Source organism: Perognathus longimembris, chromosome 3, assembly GCF_023159225.1.
Source record: "Perognathus longimembris pacificus isolate PPM17 chromosome 3, ASM2315922v1, whole genome shotgun sequence".
Lineage (NCBI taxonomy): Eukaryota > Metazoa > Chordata > Mammalia > Rodentia > Heteromyidae > Perognathus > Perognathus longimembris.
Genome location: NC_063163.1, coordinates 81,231,561 through 81,256,444, shown reverse-complemented (window position 1 = coordinate 81,256,444; position 24,884 = coordinate 81,231,561). Strand labels below are relative to the sequence as shown.

The following is a 24,884-nucleotide window of genomic DNA, read 5'->3' as shown; positions in this document are numbered from 1 at the left end:
TTTCTGCACCCCTGGGCACTAGTGCCTCATACTTGCAATCCTACTTAGGAGGCTGAGATCTGCAGGATATTCAAAGCCAGCCTGGGCAAAAATCTCTGTGAGACTTTATTTATTTGCCAGTCCTGGGACTTGAACTTAGGGCCTGAGGACTGTCCTTGGCTTCTTTTTGCTCCTGGCTAGTATTCTACCACTTAAGCCACAGTGCCACTTCCGGCTTTTTCTGTTTATGTGGTGCTGAGGAATCGAACCCAGGGCTTCATGTATATGAGGCAAGCACTCTACCACGAGGCCACATTCCCAGCCCCGAGACTTCATCTTTAAAATGCAAGCCGGTACTGGGAAATGTGGCCTCGTGGTAGAGTGCTTGCCTAGCATACGTAAAGCCCTTGGTTTGACTCCTCAGCACCACATATACAGAAAAAGCCAGAAGTGGTGCTGTGGCTCAAGTGGTAGAGTGCTAGCCTTGAGCAAAAAAAGAAGCCAGGGACAGTGCTCAGGCCCTGAGTTCAAGCCCCAAGACTGGCAAAAAACAAACCAACAAAAACAAAACAATTACAACAGACTTAGGCTAATGTTGAACTTGAGATTCTGAGACTCAGACTCCTGAGTAAGAATACAGGTGTGGCCCCCTCCCCCTACCTGCAAGCTCTTTTGAGTCTTTTTTTTTTTTTTTTTTTGCCAGTCCTGGGGCTTGGACTCAGGGCCTGAGCACTGTCCCTGGCTTCTTTTTGCTCAAGGCTAGCACTCTGCCAACTTGAGCTACAGCGCCACTCCTGGCCTTTCCTATATATGTGGTGCTGAGGAATCGAATCTAGGGCTTCATGTATAGGAGGCAAGCACTCTTGCCATTAGGCCATATTCCCAGCCCACAAGTCTTTCTTTTTTGAAGGCATCCATGCCATTTAAGACTTGTATTGAATAAGTCAATATGCCTTTCACCTGCTAATCTGTCATGTCAATTTAAATTTTATTTTTTTTGGTGCTGGGAGAGGCAGCATTGGGTATTGATCTCAGGGACTGCGGATTGCTAGGCAGGCCCTCTACCACTGGAGCTACTCCTCCAGCTCCTCTTCCCATTTGTTATTTTCAGAGTCATCTTGCTTTATGCCTGAACTAGCCTGTACTTGCAGTCCTTCTATTTGTGCATCCCTGTGACAGGCATGTGTCACTGCACCTAGCCATTGGTTGAGATAGGGTCTCAAGAACTTTTTTCTTTTTCATTTTCATTTTCTGGACCAGCCATGATCCCAAGGAGATGGAGGAGGCAGAGTTGTGCCATGTTCTACCAGGAAAATGAAGCATGCCCCAGGTTACCTTGGCCAGGATAGATGAGACCCAAAACACTCACAGACTTAGCACCGTTTTCAAATAATTTATTAGGAATTTAAAACAAAATAAAACCTGGAAAAAGAAGTTACAGATGTGGAGAGAAGAGACACTGGAGGGGTGGGGATGGTAACTTGCTGGCTTTGAAACACCATGTAACATCTTAAAAAAAAAAAAACCAAAACAATTCAGAAAACAGAGCCATGTTTGGGCCCTTTGGATGAGAGGGTCCAGGAATGGAAAGCTAAATCTCTTAGGACTCAGCTCAAATGTGTAGAAAACAAAAATAAAATAAAAATCAATAAAATGCAGCTTCTCTTTTATTAGGAAACATTAATAATTAAAAAAAAACCTCAGACACAAAACAGCCGCACATCATTTCAGTAACAAAGATTATTGCTTTGAGTTCTTGGGGCTGAGCACCTCACAATGAGCTCTCTCCAAAGGGCCCTTTGAAGGGGTGAGGGGCTGCGGGAGGGGGAGAAGGGAGCTCAGGCCCAGGACACAGAATGGGGGCAAGTGTAGGTGAGCCTCAGTCAGGTGCAGCTTCGGCTTTATACCTGGAGCCTCTCTCTCTCTTTTTTTTCCTTTGGAGCCTGCTCTGGAGTAAAACTGCCACGGGGCTCTGGCCACAGGACCATTCTGGTGGGCAACTTCAGCGAGACAATGTGGAGGTTCCCTGAGAAGCCCTTTGCTTTCCCCTCAGCATCTGATCCATGCCAAAATGCCCCCCACCCCCTACCTGAGGGCCTAACTCAGGGAAGGAGGGATCAGAGCAGAAACGGAGCAGGTCCAAGCTAGGCAGGGGTGTGGGGGGGAGGCGGGGAGAGAGGGGAGACCTTTGGAGAGTTAATTCCTTTCCAGGGGTGGCTCTGGGCAAGCCCATCTCTTCCCTCATCCGGGGGAGAGGGGGAGGCCCAAGGCCTTGGGAGAGTGGACTGGCCAGAGCTGAGGCCTGTAAGCTTACAGTAACAGTGACTGGGGGGCGGGGGGGGGGGCGGGCAGAGATAGGGGGACAGGGGGAGACTTTGCCCAGTAGAGTCAGGCAATGCCTTCTCCCTCCCCCCCAGGGGTCTTAAGAGAGGGGTAGGTGCTTCAACTCACAGTATTTACATATGATACAGGACACAGGGCTGGATGGTTCCAGGGGCTCGGCCTGGCCTACCCACAGCCCTGCCCTCCCCTCCAGGACTGAAGGGAGCCGGCCAGGGGTCCACACCCACAGAGACACTTGGTTCTCAGTCAGAGTATGTGTGTGTGGGGGGAGGGGGTACCTGGCCCCTTGCCCTCTGCGGCCTGGAGCTTCACATTCACAAACCTAGAAATAGTTTAAAAACGGTTTCTTTAAAAAAAAAAAAAAGTAAAGAGCAAAGGAGGGGGAAAAAAATCAGAATTAAAAATCAGGGCTTGAGGCTGTGGCCTGTGGCAGGCTCCCTCCACTCTCAGTCTACTATGCACAAATACAAAAGCCTGGGGCAAGGGGGTGTGGGTGGATGGGGGTCCTAAGGGGGGGAAGGAGAAGTCGGGGGGGGGCATTCAGGGGTCTGGGGCCAACCGGCTAATCCAAAATAAATAAAAGCGGGCAGGGAGAGGGGTAGCTAGGAACAGGGGGCAAGGGCAGAAAAAAAGGGAAGTTAGTAGGAGAGCCAGATGTTGGGGCAGCAGGGCAGGGGCTGGCAGGGGAGGAGGGGGCAGGCAGTAGCGGTGGAGTTGCGTGCGCGCATGGGGCAGGGTGGCTGCGGCTGAGGTGTCCTGCCCCCTCGCTGGCTCGCTCTGGTCCTCAGTCAGCTGCAGGCTGGGGTGCTGGAAGACAGGGGCCCAATTAGGGGGACATGGTTCCCCCAACTTCTCCCATGAGCTTTTCTCAAAAGACTTCCCCTCCCGAGAGCTTTCTTACAGACTCCCCTCCCCCCTATATTTGTTTTCCAGTCATGGGACTTGAACTCAGGGCCTGGGCGCTGTACCTGAGCTCTTTTGCTCAAGGCTAGCACTCTAAGACTCTCATGGATTTTGCTACCTGGGCTAGCTTTGAACCATGACCCTCAGATCGCAGCTCCTGAGTAGCTAGGATGACAGGTGTGAGCCACTGGTGCCTGACTATTTTCTTTTTCTTTCTTTCTTTTTTTTTTTTTTTGGTGGGGCAGTGGAGACAGGATCTCACCATGTAGTCCAGGTTGGCCTCAAACTCACGATCTTCCTGTCTCAACTTCCTGAATGCTAAGATTATAGGCATGATCACCCAGACCAAACTTCATCATCTTGGGGATATATCTGAACCCCTCATTTCCAACAGCTTTCTCATGACATAGATAGGGAATGGCCATTTGTTGGCCTGATTTTTGCCCACACTCCCTCCTTCTCACCTCCTGCCACCTGTTCCCTGCTTCAGTGGTACCCATTGGTGAAGGCTGTGGCAATCAAGGGACCCTAGGGGGGAAAAAAATGAAACTCTTGGAATCCTGGAAATAGTCTGAGGTCTCCTGCTCTGCCAGGCAGATGAGGCACAGACTCCACCCTGCCCACGTTACTCCCTACTGCAGATCTGCTCACAGAGTCTGCGCATGACCGGTACCCAGGGGACCCCTGAGCTGGACTCTGACCTCCATGCGGGCAGAGATGGAGCAGGTGATGAGTAAGCACCCACCACCCGAATGGGAGCCACTGGAAAGCAACACTTCCTGTCCCCATTTGCCATCCCCCTTGGCCCTCCTCCCATTTTAGCTCCTGAGGACAGATAAGGCTTCTTGCTCCCCCACCTTTGGAGTCTGAGATGGGAGATCACTAGGCCTGGCCACTCACCCCAAGACTGTGGCCGAAGCCAGTGCTGGGAGCGGGGCTGGCGGCGCTGATGTAACTGCTGACCCCTGAGTCCTGGTTGGCCGCCCCATAGAGCTCAGCCATGGGGCCGGGACTGGTGGTTCCCAGGAAGCCCCCTGTGCGGCTGGGAGTCGAACCTGGAGGGGGAGCCATCGTCCAGGGGTGAGAGCCTGACAACCCAGAAAGAAGACGGTGATAGCCCTGATGCCCACAGTGGCTCGCGCTGCACCCCCTCCAACCTCTCCCACCCTAGCCATACCACTTGGAAGCTAATGCAGCCCCGAGAGCTGGCCTTGAAGGTCTTCTGCCCCCTGCTGCTCCCTCATCCTGTGCTCTACCATGCTAACTTTGCCAAGGCTTTGCACATGCAGTTCCTTCAGCCAACAACACTTTTCCTTCTCTAGAGGTCCCAGCTGGGAACTCCTCTGCTTACTACTGACACGCAGGCTACCCTTTAGAATTATGACCATTTGAATTTGATCTCTTCTCCCCACCCCCCACCCACTGCCCCCTAGTCTGTAAGATCTGGAAGGCAGACACCCTGTGAGTGTAGCTTCTGGCTGGCTCACCAGGAATGGTACAATGCCCAGTGGTGAGTAGATGCTCAAGTAATACTTGAAGGAGGGAATAAGCCTTGTTGGAAGAGGCTGGGGCATTGGTAGCTCCATTTCCCTCCTCTGTCCCCTGTATTCCCATCCCAGGAGGCCTCACCTGTCCCTCGAACCACAGCTGCTGCTGCTGCCGCGGCTGCCATTGGTCCATAAGCGGTGAGAGGAATGGCTGAAAGACAAGGTGTTGGCACTCAGCGTGGCTGGAGGGGGGCAGAGGGGACGGAGGAGGCCTCTACCATCTGGGCATGGCCATCATCATCTCCCTGACTGCGTCAGAGGGGTCAGCTTTGGGCCACCATCTTGTGACCAGACCCTATGGATGGGAAAAGAGGGAGGTCCCAGCAAGCAGCTCAGCCTCAGTTTCTCCCCTAGACTCAAGAACATACTCCAGCTCTCATGGAAGGATTGTTTGCTATACTCATCTCTTTTCTACAAGCCCAGGGCCCAGAACACAGCTGGGAGAGTGTGGCCCCTCGTCCTAGCCTATGTGAGGCACAGGGATGTGCCCTGAGGCTCCAGAACACCCCAAGGGATCAGGCTGAGGCTCCCCTTCTCCCCACAGCACTCCTCAGGGCCAACCAGATACCACCCCCTCCCCAACTCCTTCAGCCCCCTTTCCATCAGCCTCTCCCATCAGGGGCCTTGCTCTGCGCTGCAAGCTGGCTATCCACTGCCACCCTCTTCCAGAGCCTCACCCTCGGTCTGTGGGTACATGGGGTAGGCACGTCATGTCTGCTGAAGTAGAAGGGACTTGCTTTCCATTTTCTTTTGTTTTGTTTGATACAGAGCCTCACTATGTGAGGCTGCCTCCAACTCACAATCCTCCTCCCTCTGAATGCTAGGACTACAGGAATGTACCACCATGCCTGGCCTGGACCTCTGCTTCAATATTGTGTTGGCTTGAGCCAGTGAGTGGCTTCCTGGGGCTGGAGGTTCAGGGTCTGCATTTGGTAAATCTGTGGGATACCGAGCTCTCCTCTTAGCCATCAATCACCTCTTAGAGCTGGCTTGGCACTGGGGAATTCAAGTGGACAACTTCATGGTTCCCACACCATGGAGGGTCTTTCCCAAGATGTCTGGGCAGCTGGCTCCTTCTTAGCCACCGCCTCCTCTGAGAAGCCCTCCTAGACTACAGACTCTGAGTGAGTCCCTTTTCCTCTAACCCTAGCCCAGCAACAAGGGGTGGGGCAGTGGGGAACACTCTTACCTTCTCACCTTTTGGACTATCTCACTTACTGGTTTATTTACACCCTCTCTCTCTCTCTCTCTCTCTCTCTCTCTCTCTCTCTCTCTCTCTCTCTCTCTCTCTCTCTCTCTCTCTCTTTAGAATATCAGCCCCCTTATCTTACTCATTGTATCTGTGTCCCTGGGCCAGACCCAGCCTAGCACAATAAATATGTACTGAACCCGGGAGGAGGAAGATAACACCCAATTCTCCTTTCTTTTATCTCCTTTCATGTGTGTATGTGCCAGTCCTAGGTGCTGCCCCTGAGCTTTTTTGTTCAAGTCAAGCACTCTACCACTTGAGCCACAACTCTGCTTCTGACTATTTGGTGGTTAACAGGAGATAAGTTATTCACAGATTTTTTTTTTTCCCTTTTCTTCTGTCAGTCATGGGGCTTGAACTCTGGGCTTGGGTGCTGTCCCCGAGCTTTACTGCTCACGGCTAGCACTCTACCACTTTGAGCCACAGTGCCACTTCTGGTTTTCTGGTGGCTAACTAGGGAGAAGAGTCTCACGGACTTTCCTGCTTGGGCTGGCTTTGAACCTCAACCTATACATACAGATCTCAGTCTCTTGAAGTAGCTAGGATTACAGGTGTGAACCACAGTACCCAGCCAACTCTCCTTTTCGCTAAGGCAAGAGAAAAGTTCAGACACCAGATGCCCAAGAACTGCCAATTGATACGTTGGAAATACAGGCTGGCAAGGGCAGGGGCTGGGCACTGAGGTCTCCTTTTTTGGCCCATTTCCACAGAACAAACTCAAAGAGGAACCTGCGTTAGGGAGCGCTTATCACCAGGTAAAGAATGACTGCTCATTGTGGTAAATATTTGTTTCTCTCCATAGGCTGCATGTTCTGTGAAAGCTGTCCTTATCTGCCCCAAGGGCCTGGTAGTGAGTACTACATATAGTACATCCTCAACACAGTTTTTTCTTTTCTTTTTTGTGTGCTAGTACTTGGGTTAAACTCAGGACTTGGACACTATCTCTGAGCTTTCTCACTCAAGGCTGAAGCTCTACCACTTGAGCTGCAACTCCATTTCTGGCTCTTGATGGTTAATTTTAGACAAGAGTCTCATGGGCTTTCTTGCCTGGGCTGGCTTCCAACCACAACCCTCAGATCTCAGCCTCTTGAGTACCTAAGATTATAGGCATTAGCCATCAACATCCAGCTAGCACAGCCTTTTAAATTTTTTTATTTTTATTTTTGCCATTCCTGGGTCTTGAAACAAGGGCCTGGGCAATGCCCCTGAGCTTCTTTTGCTCAAGGCTAGCACTCTACCACTTGAGCCATAGTACCATTTCTGGCTTTTTCTGTTTATGTGGTGCTGAGGAATCAAACCCAGGGCTTCATGCATACTAGGCAAGCACTCTACTGCTAAGCCACAATCTCAGCCCCCTGCACAGCCTTTATTTAAATTAAAAAAAATTATGCTGGTCCTGAGGCTTGGACTCAGGACTCAGGCCTGGGGGCTGTCCTTGAGCTATTTTGCTCTAGGCTACTGCTCTACCACTTAAGCACAGCCCCACTTCTGGGTTTTTTGGTCATGAATTGAAGCATAGAGTCTCACAGTCTCTCCTGCCTGAGCTGTCTTTAAAGCCCAATCCTCAAATCACAGCCTCCTGAGCAGTCAGGATTACAAGCCTGAGCCACCAGTGTCTGGCTCTAGAACAAACATTTATTTTATAAGACCCAAGATGGGGACTTTTTGCTTGTGCTCATTGGCTAGTGTTCTGCCAAATGAGCCACACCTCCAACCCCTTGCGCAGACCTTACACGAGAAAGAAGTCTCCCTCTTCTCACCTGGGGTTCCAGGTTAAATGCAACTCAGCTCATGGTAGTTCGTCTCTTTCACCCCATGTCTCATCCCATGTCTTCTCCCTCTCCCACTTTTGGGGACCCCTGAACACCCCTTGGAAGGAAGGTCTCATCTAAAAAGCAGTATCCATGCTAAAGTCTTCCACACACGGTCAGGTTGCAGGGAGGAGCCCAGGTGGAGTGGAGAGAAGCAGGTTGGACAGAGACCCAGGGTGCCCTATGTTGTGTGCACCCAGCCCCCCTTTCCCCGGCCCAGCTCACCCAGCTCCTCAGCTAGCCCCAGGGGGCTCCCACTTTACCCTACTTTCCCAGAAGTCACAAGCGGGTGACCCCCAAGGGCAGATTTGGCCATTAAATACATTGCATGGCACTGACAAGCCCACAGCACCTTGAGAATTTGGAATTCGTTGCCAATATTTAAAACTGATTGGAAAAAATATATATACCTATGAAAGCAAAAGCTGGGATGGTGGCTTGTCTAGGGATGGGGGATCCTGCATTCTGGGTCAGCGCCCCCTCAGCAGGGCCACGGCACCAAGTACATGGATGCATACCGGCTTGCATAAGGGCAAAGGCCTCCCCCCACCCCCCCACAGGCCCAGTCTGCTCTGCTTTTGCCATCCCAACCTGTTCACTGTTGGATCCCAGAACCTCTGTGGCGCCTGGCGCCTGGAAGGTGCTAGATCAATATTTGCAAATGGATGAATGAGTGACTTTATCTCCATTTGCTTGGCTTGGCCCAGTGCCCCACCTTGAAGGGCCATGGAGCTACACAGACTGGTCAGTGCCTGGGGCCCAGTCCGCTGTGGCCCCCCCACAGCCAAGGGGCTGGTGGGCAGGAGGAAAGGGTCCCACTGGGCTTTCCCTGGGAGGGTCCCGAGCAACTGACCTGTAAGCTCGGGGAGGACTGGGGCACTCGGGAGTGGGGTCCGCTCTACACGGAATTCTAAAATGAAACGGAAAACAGCTTAGGAGGAGTTAGGGGAGTCCCTCGGGCATGGCCCAGGGGGCAACCACTGGGGTACTGGGGGAGGAGGTGGGAGAGCACAGGCCCCAGCAGGCAGGTAGGGGACAGGGGACAGAGAGAGGACAGATGGAGAGAAAGAGCAGGCACAGTCACCACCTACACCATGGGCACAGGGCAATCAATGGTGGTGCCACAATTCTAAGTATTTGTCTTGTGTTTTTGGGTCAGTCATGTTTTGTGTTTTTGGGGCTTGGACTCAGGGCCTGGGTACTGTCCCTCAGCTCCTTTTGCTCAAAGCTAGCATTCTACCACTTTGAGCTACAGTGCCACTTCCAGTTTTCTGGTGGTTCATTGGGGAGAAGAGTCTCATGAACTTTGCTGCCTGGGTTGGCTTTGAACTGTGATCCTCAGATCTCAGCCTCCTGAGTAGCTAGGATTACAGGTATGAGCCACTGGCACCCGGCTTCTGTTTTATTTCTTTTGTAATAATATAATTTATCATTTTATTTCTCTTTATTATTAATTAATTTATTTATTATAATACTAGGTTTAGAGCTCAGGGCCTCAGGTTTGGTAAGCAGGGGCTCTACCACTGAACCATTCACCCAACCTGGTTTTTTTGGTGCTGGCACTGAGGCTAGAAGTCAAGGTCTGGGCCCTGACCCTCAGCTTTTTCACTCAAGGCTGGCACTCTACCACATGAGCCACAGCTTTCTAGTAATTAATTGGAGATGAAGAGTCTCACAGACTTTCCTACCTGGGCTGTCTTTGAATTGCAATCCTCAGATCTCAGCCTCCTGAGTAGCTGGGATTACAGGCATGGGCCTCGGTACATCCTGGGTTTTTTTTTGTGTCCAGAATTATATAAATAAATGAGAGTCTTGCAAGTGTTAGATATTTTATGTTTCAAAGAAAACAACATACAAAGAAAGAAAACAACACTGGATAACCACAGGACCTTATTCATGGCCTAGCGCTGACCTCATGTCGAATTACAAATGAGGGTGGATTTGGTATCTCCAAAGTGTTATGTGATCCTGCAAGGACTCAGCACAGTACCCGGGCCACTGTAGGTGTGACTGTGAAGGCAGGACCCACTCTGGCTCTCAGGGAGCCCCATCGACTGCAAACTGGGTACCCTCCCTGAGTGGGAATGGCACCTCTGAACCCATGAGGAGGACAGGAAAGCAGATGCAGACTGAGGACAAACAGCCTGAGAGATGGCAGTGCCACATAGCACCATGGAGGTTGGGGGTGGGGGGTGGGAAAAGCCCTCCTTCCTCAGACGTGCCCTTCCTTCCAAGCCTCCAGCAGGCAGACATTGCCCCGCCCCCAGTCATGCACCCCAGACCCCACCTGAAAATTGGGGGACATGCTGGTGGCAGGGTGACAACAAGCAGGACTTACCGGGGAACTGGTAAGTATAGCCAGGGGCAAGGCCTGTGTAACTCCGGCTGGCATAGGTTGTGGCTTGAAAACCTGGGTAGCCTAACGGGAGCAAAGGGACAGTGTCAGATCTGTGTCTTCTCCTCCCCCTCCCACACCAATGCAAACCCTATAGCTATGGATCTGAGCCACACATGCCTCCCTCCCCCAGCGTTATCACCGATAATCCTCCCTCAGGCCTGCTTTCCAAGTAATTTCTGCACACCAGTATACACTTTGATTATCTCATTAAACCTCTTAAAGTGCAGGAACAGGTAGGTACTATTTGAAGCCTTGTTTTATAGACTCCGAAACCTGGCTGAGAACAATCCAACGCCCTTACCAAACTCCTCCGTGCTCCGGTCATCCCACCCTCCTCCTGCCCTTATCAACTACATACTCTGTCTCTCTCTCTCCAGCCACAGCGCCTTCCTTAAGGGGTTCTCAAAATTGCCAAGCTCATTTCTACCTGCGGACCTTTTAAAAAAAAATTTCTTTTGTATTTTTGCCAGTCCTGGGGTTTGAACTCAGGGCCTGGGAGCTGACCCTGAGTGTTCAAGGCTAGCATTCTACCACTTGAGCCACAGTGCCATGTACGCTTTTTCTGTGTATGTGGTACTGAGGATTCAAACCTGGAGCTTCATGCATGCTAGGCAAGCACTCTACCACTAAGCCACATTACCAGCCCTCTCTGGGCCTTTGCACCTGCTGTTAAGTCATCTCTGCCCAGGGTCCCCCCCCATAATTACACGAATGAGGCCTCACTGCACACGAGTCTAAAAGGTCTTCTCAGCCCCCCTTCTTCCCAATGACAAATTCCACCGTTCCCGCCTTCCCCCACTGCCCTGCACAGCACTGATGTCTTTGTTCAAGAGTATATCATGGTTTCTGTAAATGCTGATTTTCTGTCTTTCTCAAGGAAAAAAAAAATCTTATAATTAGTAATACTGGTGGAATTGGGAGTTGAATTCAGGTCTGACTAGCCCCAAGGCTCTTGCATCTTTTCTTCCTTTCCTCCATTCTGATTTCTCCTTTCTGTCTCCTTCCTTCCTTCCTTCCTTCCTTCCTTCCTTCCTTCCTTCCTTCTTTCTTTCTTCCTGGCCTTACTTTTTTCTTGAATTTTTGGAAACAAAGTTTCCCTATGTAACCCAGATAATCTCCCACTGTGGGCACTGCAGATGTGAGCCACCATACTCAGTTTTTACTTATTTATTTGTTTTTTTTGTTTTTGTTTTGTTTTTGCGCTGTCCCTGAGTTCTTTTGCTCAAGGCTAGGGGTCTACCACTTTGAGGCACAGTGCCACTTCTGATTTTCTGGTAGCTAATTAGAGATAGAAGTTTCACAGATTATCCTGCCCTGGCTGGCTTTGAACCAAGATCTGCAGATCTCAGGCTCCTGAGTAGCAAGGATTACAGGCGTGAGCCATCGGCCCCCCAGCTTCAGGACTTACTTTATTCTCCCAAAGAGCCTCTCTAACCTCCAGAGCTTTCTTTAGGTACCTCCTTAAGTCTCCCGCATCCTCAAGCTCTCTGTGGTGATGCTGCCTACTCACTCCTCTCTTGCTCGAAGCGAAGTCCTATGAGAACAGTTCTTGTCCTCAAGTCACCCTCCTAAGCCGGGTGTTGATGGCTTACACCTATAATCCTAGCTATTTAAGAGAATGAGTTCGAGAGAATCTCCATTCAAAGCTAGCCTAGGCAGAGAGGTCTCCAAGACTTCCAATTAAGGAGAAAAATGACAGACTTAGAGGCATGGTTCAAGTGGTAGAGCATTGGCTGTGAGGAAGTGAGCCAAGCAAGAGGGCAAAGCCAAGTTCAAGCTCCAGTACTGGTGTACATACACATGCACACTACCCCTATAGAAATTATCTAAATGACAAAAAGGAGGACTCCTTTTTTTTTTAACATAAATCTAAATCCATTTACCTTGCTATTTAGGTACCTTTTCTGAAAGACTAAATCTTAGGAAAGACACTGTTGTAATCCATGACACAATGCCTAACTTGATATCTATTTACTGGATGGACATATAGATGGATGGGTGGATGGATGGACCAATTAATATGGAGCAGCTGGACCATCCTTCCAGCTGCCACAAGGGGGCAGCACTCGACAACCAAACTGCCCCACCTTTTGGGCAGGGCTGCCAGACCTGATGAGATGCCTTGTCCCCACTTCTGCTGAATGACTCAGACAGGAGAGCAGACCACAGAGGAGATGCGACACCCACGCGGCCCCCTGGTAGCCTGGGGAGCAGTTCCGGGCAGGAAGAAGCTGCAGGTGCAGGCCTAGCAACGTACCCAGCATGCCGATACCCAGCATGAAGGCGTCCATTCCATAGGGCATGACTCGAGACCTTCCTCTGGCTGAGCCCGTGGGCGACATTACCTCCTTTGGCTGAGCTTTCTTACATTCCACCTGCAATGAGACCTAAGAGTCAGTCCTTCCTATGGCTAGGGCCACTGTCCCCCATTCCACAAGAGGCCTCGTTATCGGTACCATCGTTCACATTTTTTGGGGCATTCATTATGTACACAAGAGGTTTTTTTTTTTGGCCAGTCCTGGGGCTTGGACTCAGGGCCTGAGCACTGTCCCTGGCTTCTTTTTGCTCAAGGCTAGCACTCTGCCACTTGAGCCACAGCACCACTTCTGGCCGTTTTCTGTATATGTGGTGCTGGGGAATCGAACCCAGGGCCTCATGTATACAAGGCAAGCACTCTTGCCACTAGGCCATATCCCCAGCCCCTACACAAGAGGTTTTGCAGCCACCAGTTCCATTAAATAAATTTTTACACCAAACTTCTTACGGTGAGTTCCATTTTACAGATGCAATAACTGAGACTCATAGGGAGATTCAATTAACCACCATGTCACATGTCACATGGTGTCAGAGAACAGGTTTGGCCCAGCTCACAGTGAGACCTCCTAGAGGTCTCTGGAGCCCCATTTACTCTTTCTGCACCCCAATGTCCATCTAAACTCAGCTCACCATTTTGTTGTTGATTTCATGGAAGTGGATTTCACACACTTTCTCCACGATGTCCTCACTCTCAAATGTGACAAATCCAAACCCTAGAGAGTGTGGACAAGAGGTAAGGGTAAGGTCAGAACCAGGTGGATGGTCAACACCTAGCCCCAAGCCATACAGATCCCACAGCTCCTAGTTTGTGGGCAAGTGTCTGAGATTTAATGAAAGGCTCTGGCCACAGCCTAGGAGCCTCTCAAATACCAGCTGACACAGGGCTTTGGGTCCCAAATTACAGATGAGCAAACCAAGGCTCAGCAGAGTGAAGGAACTTACTCAAAGGCACACAGAAAGTTAGAAAGCAGCTGAGGGTCCACAAGAACCTGGTGGTACCTCAGGAGCAGAGGTGGGGGGGCAGGTTCCAGGACCCTCAACGATACCAAATCTATACTGTGCTGAAGTCCCTTATATTAAATGTGGTGGTATTTGCATGCATACCCTTCCTGTATACTTTAAACCATTTCTAGGTGACTTTTAATACTTAAAACCCATGTAAATGCTAGGCAAATAGTTGTCATGCTGTATGGTTAAGGAGAAATGGCTGCTTAGTTCAGATGTCATTTCCAAGAACCCAGGCCAGGGTCTCACAAAGACTCTACCAATGAACTATATCCTCAACCCTTTAGTTTTTTTGTGTGTGTTTTTAAAAAAATTTTTTTTGATCCAAAGTTCCTTGAACCTGAAAATGGGGAGAGGAGGAGTGAGGATGAGGGAAGTCTGTAATTTAACCTGCTTCTTCTTCCCTTTGGTGCTTTCCAATGAAGAAAAAGCACCCAAATATATCCTTGTGCCCAGTTATACAGACACACAGATACATACACAACATATATAGTCCATACGCCACTCCCCAAAAAGGCCCAAAGAAGAAAGAGCCACTGAAGAAACAGCCCAGCCTCTTTGGGAGTACTTCCAGCACCTGGAGAGATTTCTCAGAAGGGAAGACCCTTTGGAGAAAAACAGCCAGGCCAGAGTACTCACAGGGCTCTAATGCCCACAGGTTCAGGGCCAAAGCCACTAGGGGCCTGAACTTGGCGTAGCATAGGGGGCAGGAGCAGAGTAGACTGCCTGGGATGGTGGAGTCAGCCCCGGCCTGGGGCAGCCTGGTCTCAGCTCTAGTTACCAGCCACAAGGTAAACCACCAGCAGAGGCAGATGAGGCCCAGGGAGATGGGGGTGGCGGTGGTGGAGGGTTCTGATGGGGAGGGGGAGGCTGTCCTTTGCTCCTCTCTGTGTCTGTAATTGGGCAAATTTCTAGCACAGGAAATGGTGGGACAAAAGCCTTCTGTAAGGCCAGGCCCTGGAGAGGATGCAGATCCTTGGGGATAGAATGTCAGGAGGCAAAGATGAAAGGGCAGCTGTGACCTGCAGCCCCCTGGCTGACCACAGGCCCCCTGGCCCAGCCCGCGAAGGAGGAGGGGCACACTCACCTCGGTGCCGGTTAGTGGTTTTGTCAAACATCAGCATGGCATCGTCCACCTGAAATACAGCCTACCATGGAGGATCCACCAGGCACCCGAGCTCCCACAACCCACTGGCAGCCCACGCCAGGCTTCTAGACCTGCTCTCTGTTCAGTGGACCAGCCTCCACCCTCAATACCCGCACAATCTCAATCATTCTGTACTTATTTAGCTCCCAGTATGTGCCAGGTACTTGGTCCCCAATACCCAAACCTTCACTGCAGGGAAAGAGCCCCTCGGTGTATATAAAGAAAGGCACAGAGAGGTGACATTGCCTGCCCAAGGTCACACAGTTCATCTTGGACCAAACCAAGAAGGAATGGATGTTAAGTGAAGGAAATACAGAGAGCAAGATTATGATATGCAAAAAGGCAAGGCCAACAGGACAGCAGTCAGACTCAACTCCCCTCTCTGGGTAGAGATCTTTTCTCTAATTGAGGTTTCCTTTGGCTAGAGGCTGTAATTAAAGCAAGTAGAGCTCAGTGCCTGGGCTGCCTGCTTTCTACTGAGGGGGGAGGGGAAGGGACTAAAGAGGGTCTACACTAAGCTACCCTCTCTTAAACACCAGTCACAGCTCCTTGCTACTTCCTCCACTATCTCATGCTTTTTTTTTTTCTTTTTTTTTTTATGCCACTACTAGGGCTTGGTGCTGTCTCTTTAACGTTTTTGCTTAAGGCTCATGCTCTACCACGTAAGCCATAGCTCTGCTTCCAGTTTTTTGGTGGTAAACGGGGAGCTAAGTCTCACAGACTTTCCTTTCCAGGCTGGCTTTGGGGCCTCAATCCTCAGATCTCACCTAGCTTCTCTCGTAGCTAGGATGACAAGAGGGAGACACAAGCCCTGGCCTTTTTGTCTGATTCACCAAAGGTAAACTCCTCAGGCTGTGGGCACAGCCCTCCCTGTTTTCCCTTCCTCCCATCTCCAGGCTTCCGGTGCCTTGTTAAAAGTGGACGGTGCTGAACTGAGTGATAGTGGTCCTCCACTCTCCTTAAGCATCAAGGCAGAAATCCAAAACTTTGTTCATCAAGGTACCAGGATGTCTTAGAGGGAAATGAGCCCTACCCCACACCTTCCCTTGCCCCAAGGGACTTCCAGCCCTAGGCCCTACAGCAGAGGGCCACCTTTGCTCCCAACCCAGGGGCCCCTTTCTGAATCTCAGTCCCAAACCAGGTGTCCCACTTTGGATGGACAGGCACTTCAGGCTTCCACACACGTTTAAACCCCTGCTTTAAGCAATGGGAAACAGAAATGAAGGTGGCTTTTGATCAAAGCTCAGGTTTTTGAGTAGAGCAGGGCTGCGTGGGAATGGTGAGTGGCCACTCACCAGGGAGGTGACCTTAGGCAAGTACCTTTAGGTCTCCAAGACTTTGCTTCTTCATCTGTGAAATGGGTGTGAACAGCAACTATCTCCTAGAAAGGTGTTAAATGAGATAGTGCATACAATCCTCTTAAAGTAACTGGGATTTAGTAAATGCTTCCTAACTAGCTGGTATCTTTGTACTTGGAGGGACTTGGCAGGTACATGGGGGAAGGAGGCTGGCAGAACTCGGGGGCCTGTGATGGCTTCAAGGTTCCACAAGGAGATCTGTGGTCACCACTCTATGGAGTACTTAGGGCTCCATTAATTAATGGACGTGAGAGTATGAACAGCCACAGCCACGCCTTTATCCTTCATCCCATAGCTTTTGAGTTCTTGCCCGACCCACAAACGGATGCAGGCCAAATCCAGTCTTTCTGGGCCCTTCCCCCCCAGCCCCCCACTTTCTATACAATCTTCCAAACTCAATATATACCTGGGTCTTTCAACTCGGGCCTTGGCTGGACAGACCATGGCCCACTCCCCAATGGGGTGGTAAGGGGTGGTAGTGGGGTTGAGGTCAGGGCAAGGAGCAAGGAAAATGGCAGGGATCCAGGGTACCTCCATCAGTGTGTGTGTGTGTGTGTGTGTGTGTGTGTGTGTGTGTGTGTGTGTCCCCTCCTGGGGCCAGCTGAGGGGAGGGAGGGCTCTCAGCCCGGTGTCCTTAATAGGCTTTGGTCTCCATGGGAACCCAAGGGCAGGGGGGGGGCTCACGCAGGGGGGGAGGGGAGGCGACCGAGGCCTGCTGACCAGTGGGAGCCGCCAAGTTCGGCGACCACTAAGCCTGAGTGGCAGCCATGGCGGCTGACCATTGTTCCCCCCCTTGGCGGCGGCAGGGGCCCCTGGATGAGGGCAGGGGGGGGGGCGGGTGGGTGGCCCCCCGCCGCGGGGCCCTTGGCATTCCCGGCTGTCCCCCTCGCTCCCTGGCAGCCTATTCTCCGGCTCCCCCTGGCCTCCCCGGGCCGGTTTCACATGCCAACGCCGATTTAGGCCCGAACAAAAGACGCGGCCGCTGACGGCTTCTCCTGGGGCCCGGTTGCCGTGGCAACGCCGGCCCCGGGGGCAGGCGGCCTCCAATCACAGCTGCTGGATCAGATTAGTGTGAGCTCTAATGCTCGGCGCTCAGACACAAAGACACCCCGCCGGAGCCCAGCCCGGGCCTGCTGCTTCCCAGGAGCGCCCTGCGCTCCCGTCTCTCCCTGTCTCTCCCTCTCTGGGGCCCAGGCCCAGCCTGACCGAATCGCGGGGGGGGGGGGGGCGGGGGGGGGCGGAGAGCTGGGGGAGAGGGTTACCCAGGTCTCCATGGAGGTGGCCCCAGCCCGAGGCCTCAGGGCCCCAATCGCTCGGCCCATCCCAGCCCATCTCCCAGACCTGCTTCATCCAGCCTTGGCCCACTGGGAAACCTGAAATGCCTCCATGGGAAAATGGAGCCCCAACCTCTGGGGCCAAAAGCAGTACGCCAGTAAAGCAGCCCTCCTTTAACCTTGACACTTGGGACAGGCCCTGCCACCTCCCTAGGGAACCTTGACGTTCACAGGGCTCACCTGATGAGGACACCTCATTGTCTGCCAGTACCAGGCCTTCTAGACTTTTTATACTCCACCTCTTCACTGACCCAGAAGTTAAAAAGATTCACGTACCCCAGAGCTGAGAGCCAATCCTCCGGACAAGATTAGAATTTAGGGTGCTCTCTTCACTTCCCACCAATAAGCTAGGAGGCCAGAACTGGGGTGGGGGGATCATCAACCTTCCTAGATCCTGCTTTGCAGGTCCCCCCATCTGGGCACTCAGGGTACCAGGTGCAGTTGGGAAGTCATATTTATTGTCTCCTTATCATCTTCCCCCCAGGAAGGGGTGGGGGAGGTACAGCTGCCCATGGCCTGGACAGGTGCAAACTCTCAGGAGACCAAAGTTGGGGGGGGGGGGGCGGTGACTAGATTTTACTGGCTACAGGAGCATGTCCTCCCCTGGGAGAATGAAGATAAGCAGTTAAAAAAAAAAAAAAAAAAAAAAGACCAGGGACGGCCAACAAAAGAACACTACTGTGTGGCATCCTCTCCCTGGGGATGTCCAGTTGGAGGCCCACAGATGGGCCAGGAGCCTGAACAGTGGCTTGGCCTCATCTCACCCACAGAATATACCTAGTGCCTCTTCACCTTTAGTGGGATGGGGGTTAGGGGGAGGTGGCCTGGCTACTGACTTCACTCCTTAGCACTTTCACAGCCCCAGCAAGCACACTCCCCCCACCAAAGACTCACCTTCCCAAACTGCTCAAAATATTGCTTCACATCTTCCACTGTGGTGTTCACCGATAGGCCCCCAACAAAGATCTTCTTCGTCCGAGTCACCATCTGTTAAAGGGAGGGAAGGAGAAAGTGGGCATCTGAGTCCTGTGGCCTATCGCCACCAGCAGGGGCTCGAGCCCCCTGCCAGGATGCCAGCTGACAAGCCTCTGTGGCCCTAGCCTCTCAGAAGGGAACCCCCACCCCCACAAGCTCCCCCTTGGAACTCTGCCTCTAGTCCTGTCCCAGGTAACTGTGTGCCCCACACAGTGAGTCCTCGCTCAAGCCTTCCTCTTGCCCTCCCCCTCTGGGGGGTCTAGGCCTAGAAAATAACTTCCCTTAAGGCCTCACCTACAAGGGAAGGGGGTGGACTAACAACCCAGATCTACAACCTTCCTCCAAAACCCCAGACCCCAGCCTCCCTCCTGGGAGATGCCAAGGCCATGCGGGGGGGGGGGGGGGGGAGGGGGTGTTCTCTGAACTTAACTCCAACATTTTCCCCATCAACCTCCTCCTCCCCACCCAACCTCTGGCAGCCCTGTGGCCCCAGTCCTGTTTTAGGAAGAACACATGGTCCTAATTACCCCAGGAGCGCATGGCTAATCCGCGGCAATTCCCAACCCCATCCTAACACTAAAGCACCTTCTGTCACCAAACTGCTTAATGGAATTAACCCAATTCCGACCATGTGCTCCCTGGTACGGCTTCCTTCGGATACCTGCTCTGTAATTGCTTTCAGGCTCTCTGCTGGACCCCTTCCAGAGATGCCCCTTCCTGTCTCCTAAAACTGTTCCTGTCCCTTCATCCCCTCAGGACCTAGGAGGACTTGAGGGAGTCCAGTGGCTTGGAATCTCAAAGCCCTCTCATTCTCACCATCCCCTTTCAAAGCGGGGATCTGACATCTCCTGGAGAAGGATCTAGTGCTAGGACCATGTGACAATGTCCGCAAACCAGGAGATCCTGACTCTCTGGCCTGTAATTGGCCTTTCTTTCTGTCCCATACAGGCACTGTATTAAAAAATAAAGAAAGATCTGGCTGGTTGCCATAGGCCTGGAACCCAATCGGTGGTACTTGCCCTATAGCACAAGTTTTGAGTGCTACATCACTCAACTGCTCAGAAATTCACTTCCTGTCCACATGCCCCTCTCCCCAGAACACCAGAGAAAGGGAGCCTCAGAGAGCGCAGACACAGATACCTAAGTCAAAGGACAACAGGTGACCAGCTTCCTGGGACACCTCACAGGAAAGGTGACAGGAAGTGTGTGTGTGGGGGGTGTGCATATCAGAGTGGGCCCCTGCTCTAAATCTAACCCAGCTTCAGGGGGCAAGCTTGCACTGTTTTTGACCCCTCAGGGCTTCTGGCATAAAGACTGTGATCTATGAGGTCAGAATTAAAAGACTCAGGCCCCAGACTATACTAGCTTCCAACTGAGAAGGACCCATGATGCCCCACATATACAGCCCCCCACCAGCCCTGCCCCCTTGCAGTCTCCCAGGAGCACAGATGTTGACACACACAGAGCCAAGGACATTCCCTCTTCCTACCCCAACCTATTCTATAAACACTCCAAACACAAGATTCAGAAGCATCTGCCTCAGAAGGGAATGCTGGGGAAAATCGATGTCCAAACGTAACAACACCTACCTTAGGCTGTGCTCTCCGAGGAAAGGCCACCTTGGGGTCAATCTGAAAGAGAAGGTGGATGTTTAGGAGGAGTCTCGGTTACCATACTTCTTCTGATTGTCATCCCATAGCTTTCTATCCTGAGGACCTCTCTCATTCCGGAACCCAGAGGTGACTGGAACCAACAACAGCCTCAAGCAGGAAAGCACAGTGCTGGGTTCAAATCCCACTTACAACACTTCCCAGCTGTGCAAGCTGGGGCAAACTGATTTAACCTCTCTGAGCCTGAGAGTCAAGCTTACCTGCAAAATAGACCAATAAATAATATCCACCTCAAAGGGTCATTTGCGGATTACCGGAGATAATACATACAAAGCACTTGACATGGTGTCTAACTCACAGTAAGAACCAGGAATGATGTAAGCCAAATCTTTTTCCTTCAAGTATCAGGTCATCAAGAGCCTCCCTTGGTTAAATGACTTCACACAGCTATCTGTCTAGGGAACGCATTCAACTCTGACTTTAGAAGCCTTGCAAATGGAAATATACTTTTCTTGGGGGGGGTGGGGGGAAGCTATAAGATGAGAGTTCAGAACTACCAGGAATAGACAGTTCTGTTTCCTCAATCCTTCCAGCCTCTAGCAACCCTCCTAGAAGCGGTAAGCAAACAGCTCCTGATAATGCAGCCAGACTTGGGGCGAGGCAGGGTGCCTCAAGTCTTTGATGACATGAAAGGGCATAGGACTTGGATTTTAGTAACTTTGGGCTGCTTGCCAAGTTTGTGATCTTGGTAACTTCACTTACCCCCACCCCCCGCCTCAGTGCCCACATCTGCAAAGTGGGGACAATCACTGCCATTCTCCCCAGGGACAGCAGTGATGACTCAAATAAGATAGCATGGGTGAGGAGCCAGGAGCCGGTCATCCTAGCTCCTCAGGAGACTGAGATCTGAGGATCTCGGTTTGAAGCCAGCCTGGGCAAAAAAAGTCTGTGAAACTCTTACCTCCGATTAACCACCAAAAAGTCATAAATGGAGGTATAGCTAAAGTTAGTAGAGGACAGGCCTTGAGTGGAAAAAGCCAATCGAGAGTACAAGGCCCTGAGTTCAAACCCCCATGTGTACACACACACACACACACACACACGTAAAAGCAGCCCTTTGTGAACTGCCCTTCTTTTCACAAACAAAAGGGCTATTACCAGGAAACCACCTTTGCCCTTGGCTGGGAACAACTGGAGGGAAAAAAATCAAGATGCACTTGGACCCGGGTACTCCAGCTAAACTGACAAACAGCAAGAGACAGGGCATGAGACACTGTGACCAACACAGGACCTAAAGGCAGAGTCATTCTAGACAGTTTCTTGTCAGTCATACGGATGCACATCATTCAGAAGTTGAGTAGCCAATCACAAGGGAGATGTGTCTTTCCCCAAACTTCCTTCTGTTCACAACTCAGCCTTGTTCTAAAGCAACTGGCTCGCTTCTGCCTAAATGGCACAGACCAGGAAGGAGCCCCCCCTGCCCGCCTCCTACTGAAATCTTCCCATAAAGATAGGACCTCCCAAATCTATGCCAGTACATTGCCTTCTTCCCCAGCAAAAGCCCACTGGGCTCTAGGAAAAAAAAAAAAATTCAAATGTGCCTATTGTCCCTGTCTGAAGTTTTGATTTCACACTTCTCTGGGCATTTTCAGCCTGTTTCTCCCAGATGCAGCCTCCCCAGACACCTATGTACCTCAGATGGTTCCTCAGCACAGGCCCCAATGGAGAGATGATACTCAAGCCCCACGCCCCCTGACCCACCTGCACCCGGCCCCTGACACTCCCCACCCTCCACTCTGACTCACAGCTGGCAACATAAATAAAACCCAACAAGTAAATAAAAGGTGGAAGTCAGAACCCAAAATAGACTCCTCACAGTAAACCTCCCTCCCACCCCCTTCCCCAGCCAAAAGATGCCAAACACAGACAAAGCCCTTGCCCTTAGCCAGTCCTGGTATCCTAAGGATACCCATCTCCCTGCCCTTCCTCCCGCGCTCTCTTGTCCTTATCAATCTTCCACTCCTCCAGGCCCCCCAGGCCCCAGTTCCTAAACTCAGCTTCCTGAGTTCGGCAGGAGCCATCAGTGCATTCTGAGGACAGGGGATGGTAGGAGAACAGGCAGCTTGATGGCAGATAATCACCAAAAAAACAATAGGCCACTGTCTCTCCTTTCCCAGCCTGGGTCACTGAGGCTGCGCCAAGAAGATCCTTTCAGAGCCGGCAAAGTCGAGGCCTGGCCTCATTTGCTCATTACTGTAAGCAGAAGTGGGAGCCACTGGGCAGAGATAACAGGCGCTCGGGACAGGCGGTAATTGAACAAATTCTTGGGCACAACCAGCCATTGTTGCAGGTAAACAGGAGCCAGGGATTGACCTAAGCAAGGGAGGCCCAGGCCAGGGGAAAGCAGGGGTGTGTGGAGACAGGAGCTCACACTGTTCCAGCCCTCCCCTCACAGACAGACACCCCCATCACTGAGTAAGCCAGCCATCCTCCTGATTCTCCCCCACCCCTTTTCCTTCTCCCCCAGAGCTGGCCTCCACCAGCGCCCCCTGCAGGGTCAAAGACACTAAGGAACAGTGGGGCAGTAGCAAAATGTTCCAGGAGTTTGAATGGCAAACAGTTTCTCCCAAAGGTCTAGTCTTCAGAAGGTCCCCCCCAACACACCCTTTTGCACCCCCTTCAAACAATCTAGCTCCCTTCTCATAAAACCCCTGCAAGAGTGAAGCAGGTTTGGGTCTTCTACACAAAGCAAGAAGCTCATTGACCAAAGTCAGGGGAGGAGAGAGGAAGGGAGGGAAGGAGGCTGAGAGACTTAGTGATGCTTTGCCATTGGTCTGGAATGGCACCGGGTTGTCAGCAAGAGCCAAATACTAGTTAGGAGTTCTGAGAAGTCACCCAGTGGGGTCACTGCAGCCCTGACTCACTCACTTTGGGTTAGGGGAGGCACCCAGCCCCACCCCACACTCTGAGGCACCAAGATTAGTACTTTAGAAGGCATAGGTGGTAGCAGCTTTTGCCCTCACCAGTGCGGCCAGGAGTGGGGGTGGGGGTAGGAGGGAAAGGAAACAGTAACATCTCTCCCCAGACCTGGGAATCTTTTTTCCTCCTTCTGCACCCCCTAACTCAAGTGACAAAAAGTTTCGGAGCCTGGCAGCCTTATTCATACAACTCCTTTCTTCAAGGATCCCATCCAACTGTCCCCTCAGGGGTCATGGGGGGGAGGGGGGAAGAAGAGTCAGGATACTGTCCCCCGGGCAGCCATCTCTCTCTCTCTCTCTAAGGATAAACCCCCCAAGCCCCCAAGGGCCACTCACTGTTTTGGAGTCGAGCTCGTGCCGCGATTGCGCCAGTACTTTATCCACCCCCGCCTGGTCCATGAAAGTGACGAAGCCGAAACCCCTGCGCCCGCGTTAGAGAGGGAGAGAGAGGCAGATGGTTGCGAGTGGCGGTGGTGGAGGGGGGAGAGGCGGGCGGGCGGGCGCAGGAGGAAAGGGTGGAGGGCTCACCTGGACCTCTTGGTCAGGGGGTCCCGCATCACCAGACACTCCTTCACCTCCCCGAACTGGCCAAAGTATTCGCGCAGTCCTTCTGCAAATCACACACCCGCCTTCGGACCGGACCTGACCCCAAGCCCTCCTTTCCCTGTCCCCCTCCCCTTGTCCTTTGCCCCCGGTGACCCCAGCGCTGCCCGGCCGCCCCCGCGGCAAGCTGCCCGCGCGCTCCACACTGCCCCCACCGCCGCCACCCTGCGCGCGCCGGGCTCCCCGGGAGCCTCCGGGTGCCCACCGCCCCCCCCCCTCAGGGAGGCCAAGGGCCCGAATGGGGCTGGAGGATGTAAGTGGGGGGGGGGACACCGCTCCGGACGGGTTCCCGCCGCCCCGGGAGCCGCCTTACAAAAGTTTGAGCCGCAGGTGCGAGCGGAGTTGGCGCTCCCGCCGGCGGGTCCCGGGGGCCAAGCCCACCCCCACGACGCCCCCTTGAATCCCTTCCCGCTGCTCCCCTCCACCCGCTGGGCCGTGCGCGCACGCTGATGGCCCTGCGCCCCCGGGTCCTCGGGCGGGGCGCGGAAGAGGGCACGAGGGCGCCCGGGGTCAACGGGGGTGGAGGGCCAGGCCGGGGTGCCCGAGGCCGGGGCGCAGGCTTTGGGGGGCTCCGGGGCGCTCGGTGGGGCCGGCAGGCGCTCCCAGGCTGGCTCACCCTGCGTGGTCTGCCAACTGAGTCCCCCGATGAACATCTTGCTGCGGGGAGAGGAGAGACACAAAGGGCCCGCGTGAGCGCCGGGCGCCCGGGCGCAGGGGGGCGCGGGCCCGGGCCCCGGGGAGGCCCGGCCCGACCCGGATCGGCCATGTTGGCGGGGCTGGGGAGGGCGCGGGCCGGGCAAGCTGGGCCGGGCCGGGCCGGGCAGTACCAGGGGTCGTGCGGCGAGTCCGGGGAGGCGAGGCCGGGCTGGGGCGCGTCAGTCTCCATCGGGAGCCGCGGGCGGCGCGGGCAGCGGAGCGGCGGCGGCGGCGGCGGCGGCGGCGCTCGGCGCGGGGCAGATGAGGAGCGCGGCGAAGGGGGCCGGACGGACAGGCCATGCTGCCCCCTCCCCCGACCCCGCTCGGGCGGGCGGGCGGGCGGGGACGGCCAAGGGGAGGGCCCGCCGGGGGCCGACCTGCCGGCTCCTCCCCCCGCCGCCCTGCGCGCATAAAGCCCCGCGCTCACCCGCGCTCCCGGGCGCCCGCGGAGGCGGCGGCGCCGGGATCCCCCTCCCGCCGTGATCGCGGGTCTCCCCCCCGGGACCCCCCGATGTGGGCCGGGGCCGGGGCGCGGCCGCGCGCCCCCACCCTCACCGGCGCGGGGGCCGGGCCGCGGGAACGCCCTCCCGGGATGAAGCGCAGCCCGGTGCCTTCAAGGTAGCTCGGTTCCG

General features: G+C 53.3%; 1 protein-coding gene across 4 annotated transcripts; it reads right to left on the bottom strand.

Moving 5' to 3' along the window:
- Positions 1–3,689: 3,689 nt before the first annotated feature.
- On the bottom strand, positions 3,690–24,515 carry Msi1 (musashi RNA binding protein 1). 4 transcript variants are annotated; one of them, XM_048340907.1, is made up of 14 exons: positions 24,384–24,515; positions 24,173–24,213; positions 23,482–23,563; positions 23,290–23,374; positions 19,955–19,996; positions 18,285–18,377; positions 14,639–14,687; positions 13,177–13,259; positions 12,488–12,605; positions 10,171–10,251; positions 8,686–8,742; positions 4,855–4,923; positions 4,126–4,313; positions 3,690–3,753 (listed from the first exon to the last, which is right to left on the bottom strand). In XM_048340907.1, exons 1-14 carry the CDS (start codon positions 24,440–24,442, stop codon positions 3,712–3,714), a joined length of 1,089 nt encoding a protein of 362 aa, XP_048196864.1. In that variant the 5' UTR covers positions 24,443–24,515; the 3' UTR covers positions 3,690–3,711. The 4 variants fall into 4 exon arrangements, with proteins under 4 accessions (XP_048196864.1, XP_048196865.1, XP_048196866.1 ...); XM_048340908.1 differs by having other exon boundaries at positions 4,126–4,280; XM_048340909.1 differs by lacking the exon at positions 8,686–8,742.
- Between the last annotated feature and the right edge of the window lie 369 nt (positions 24,516–24,884).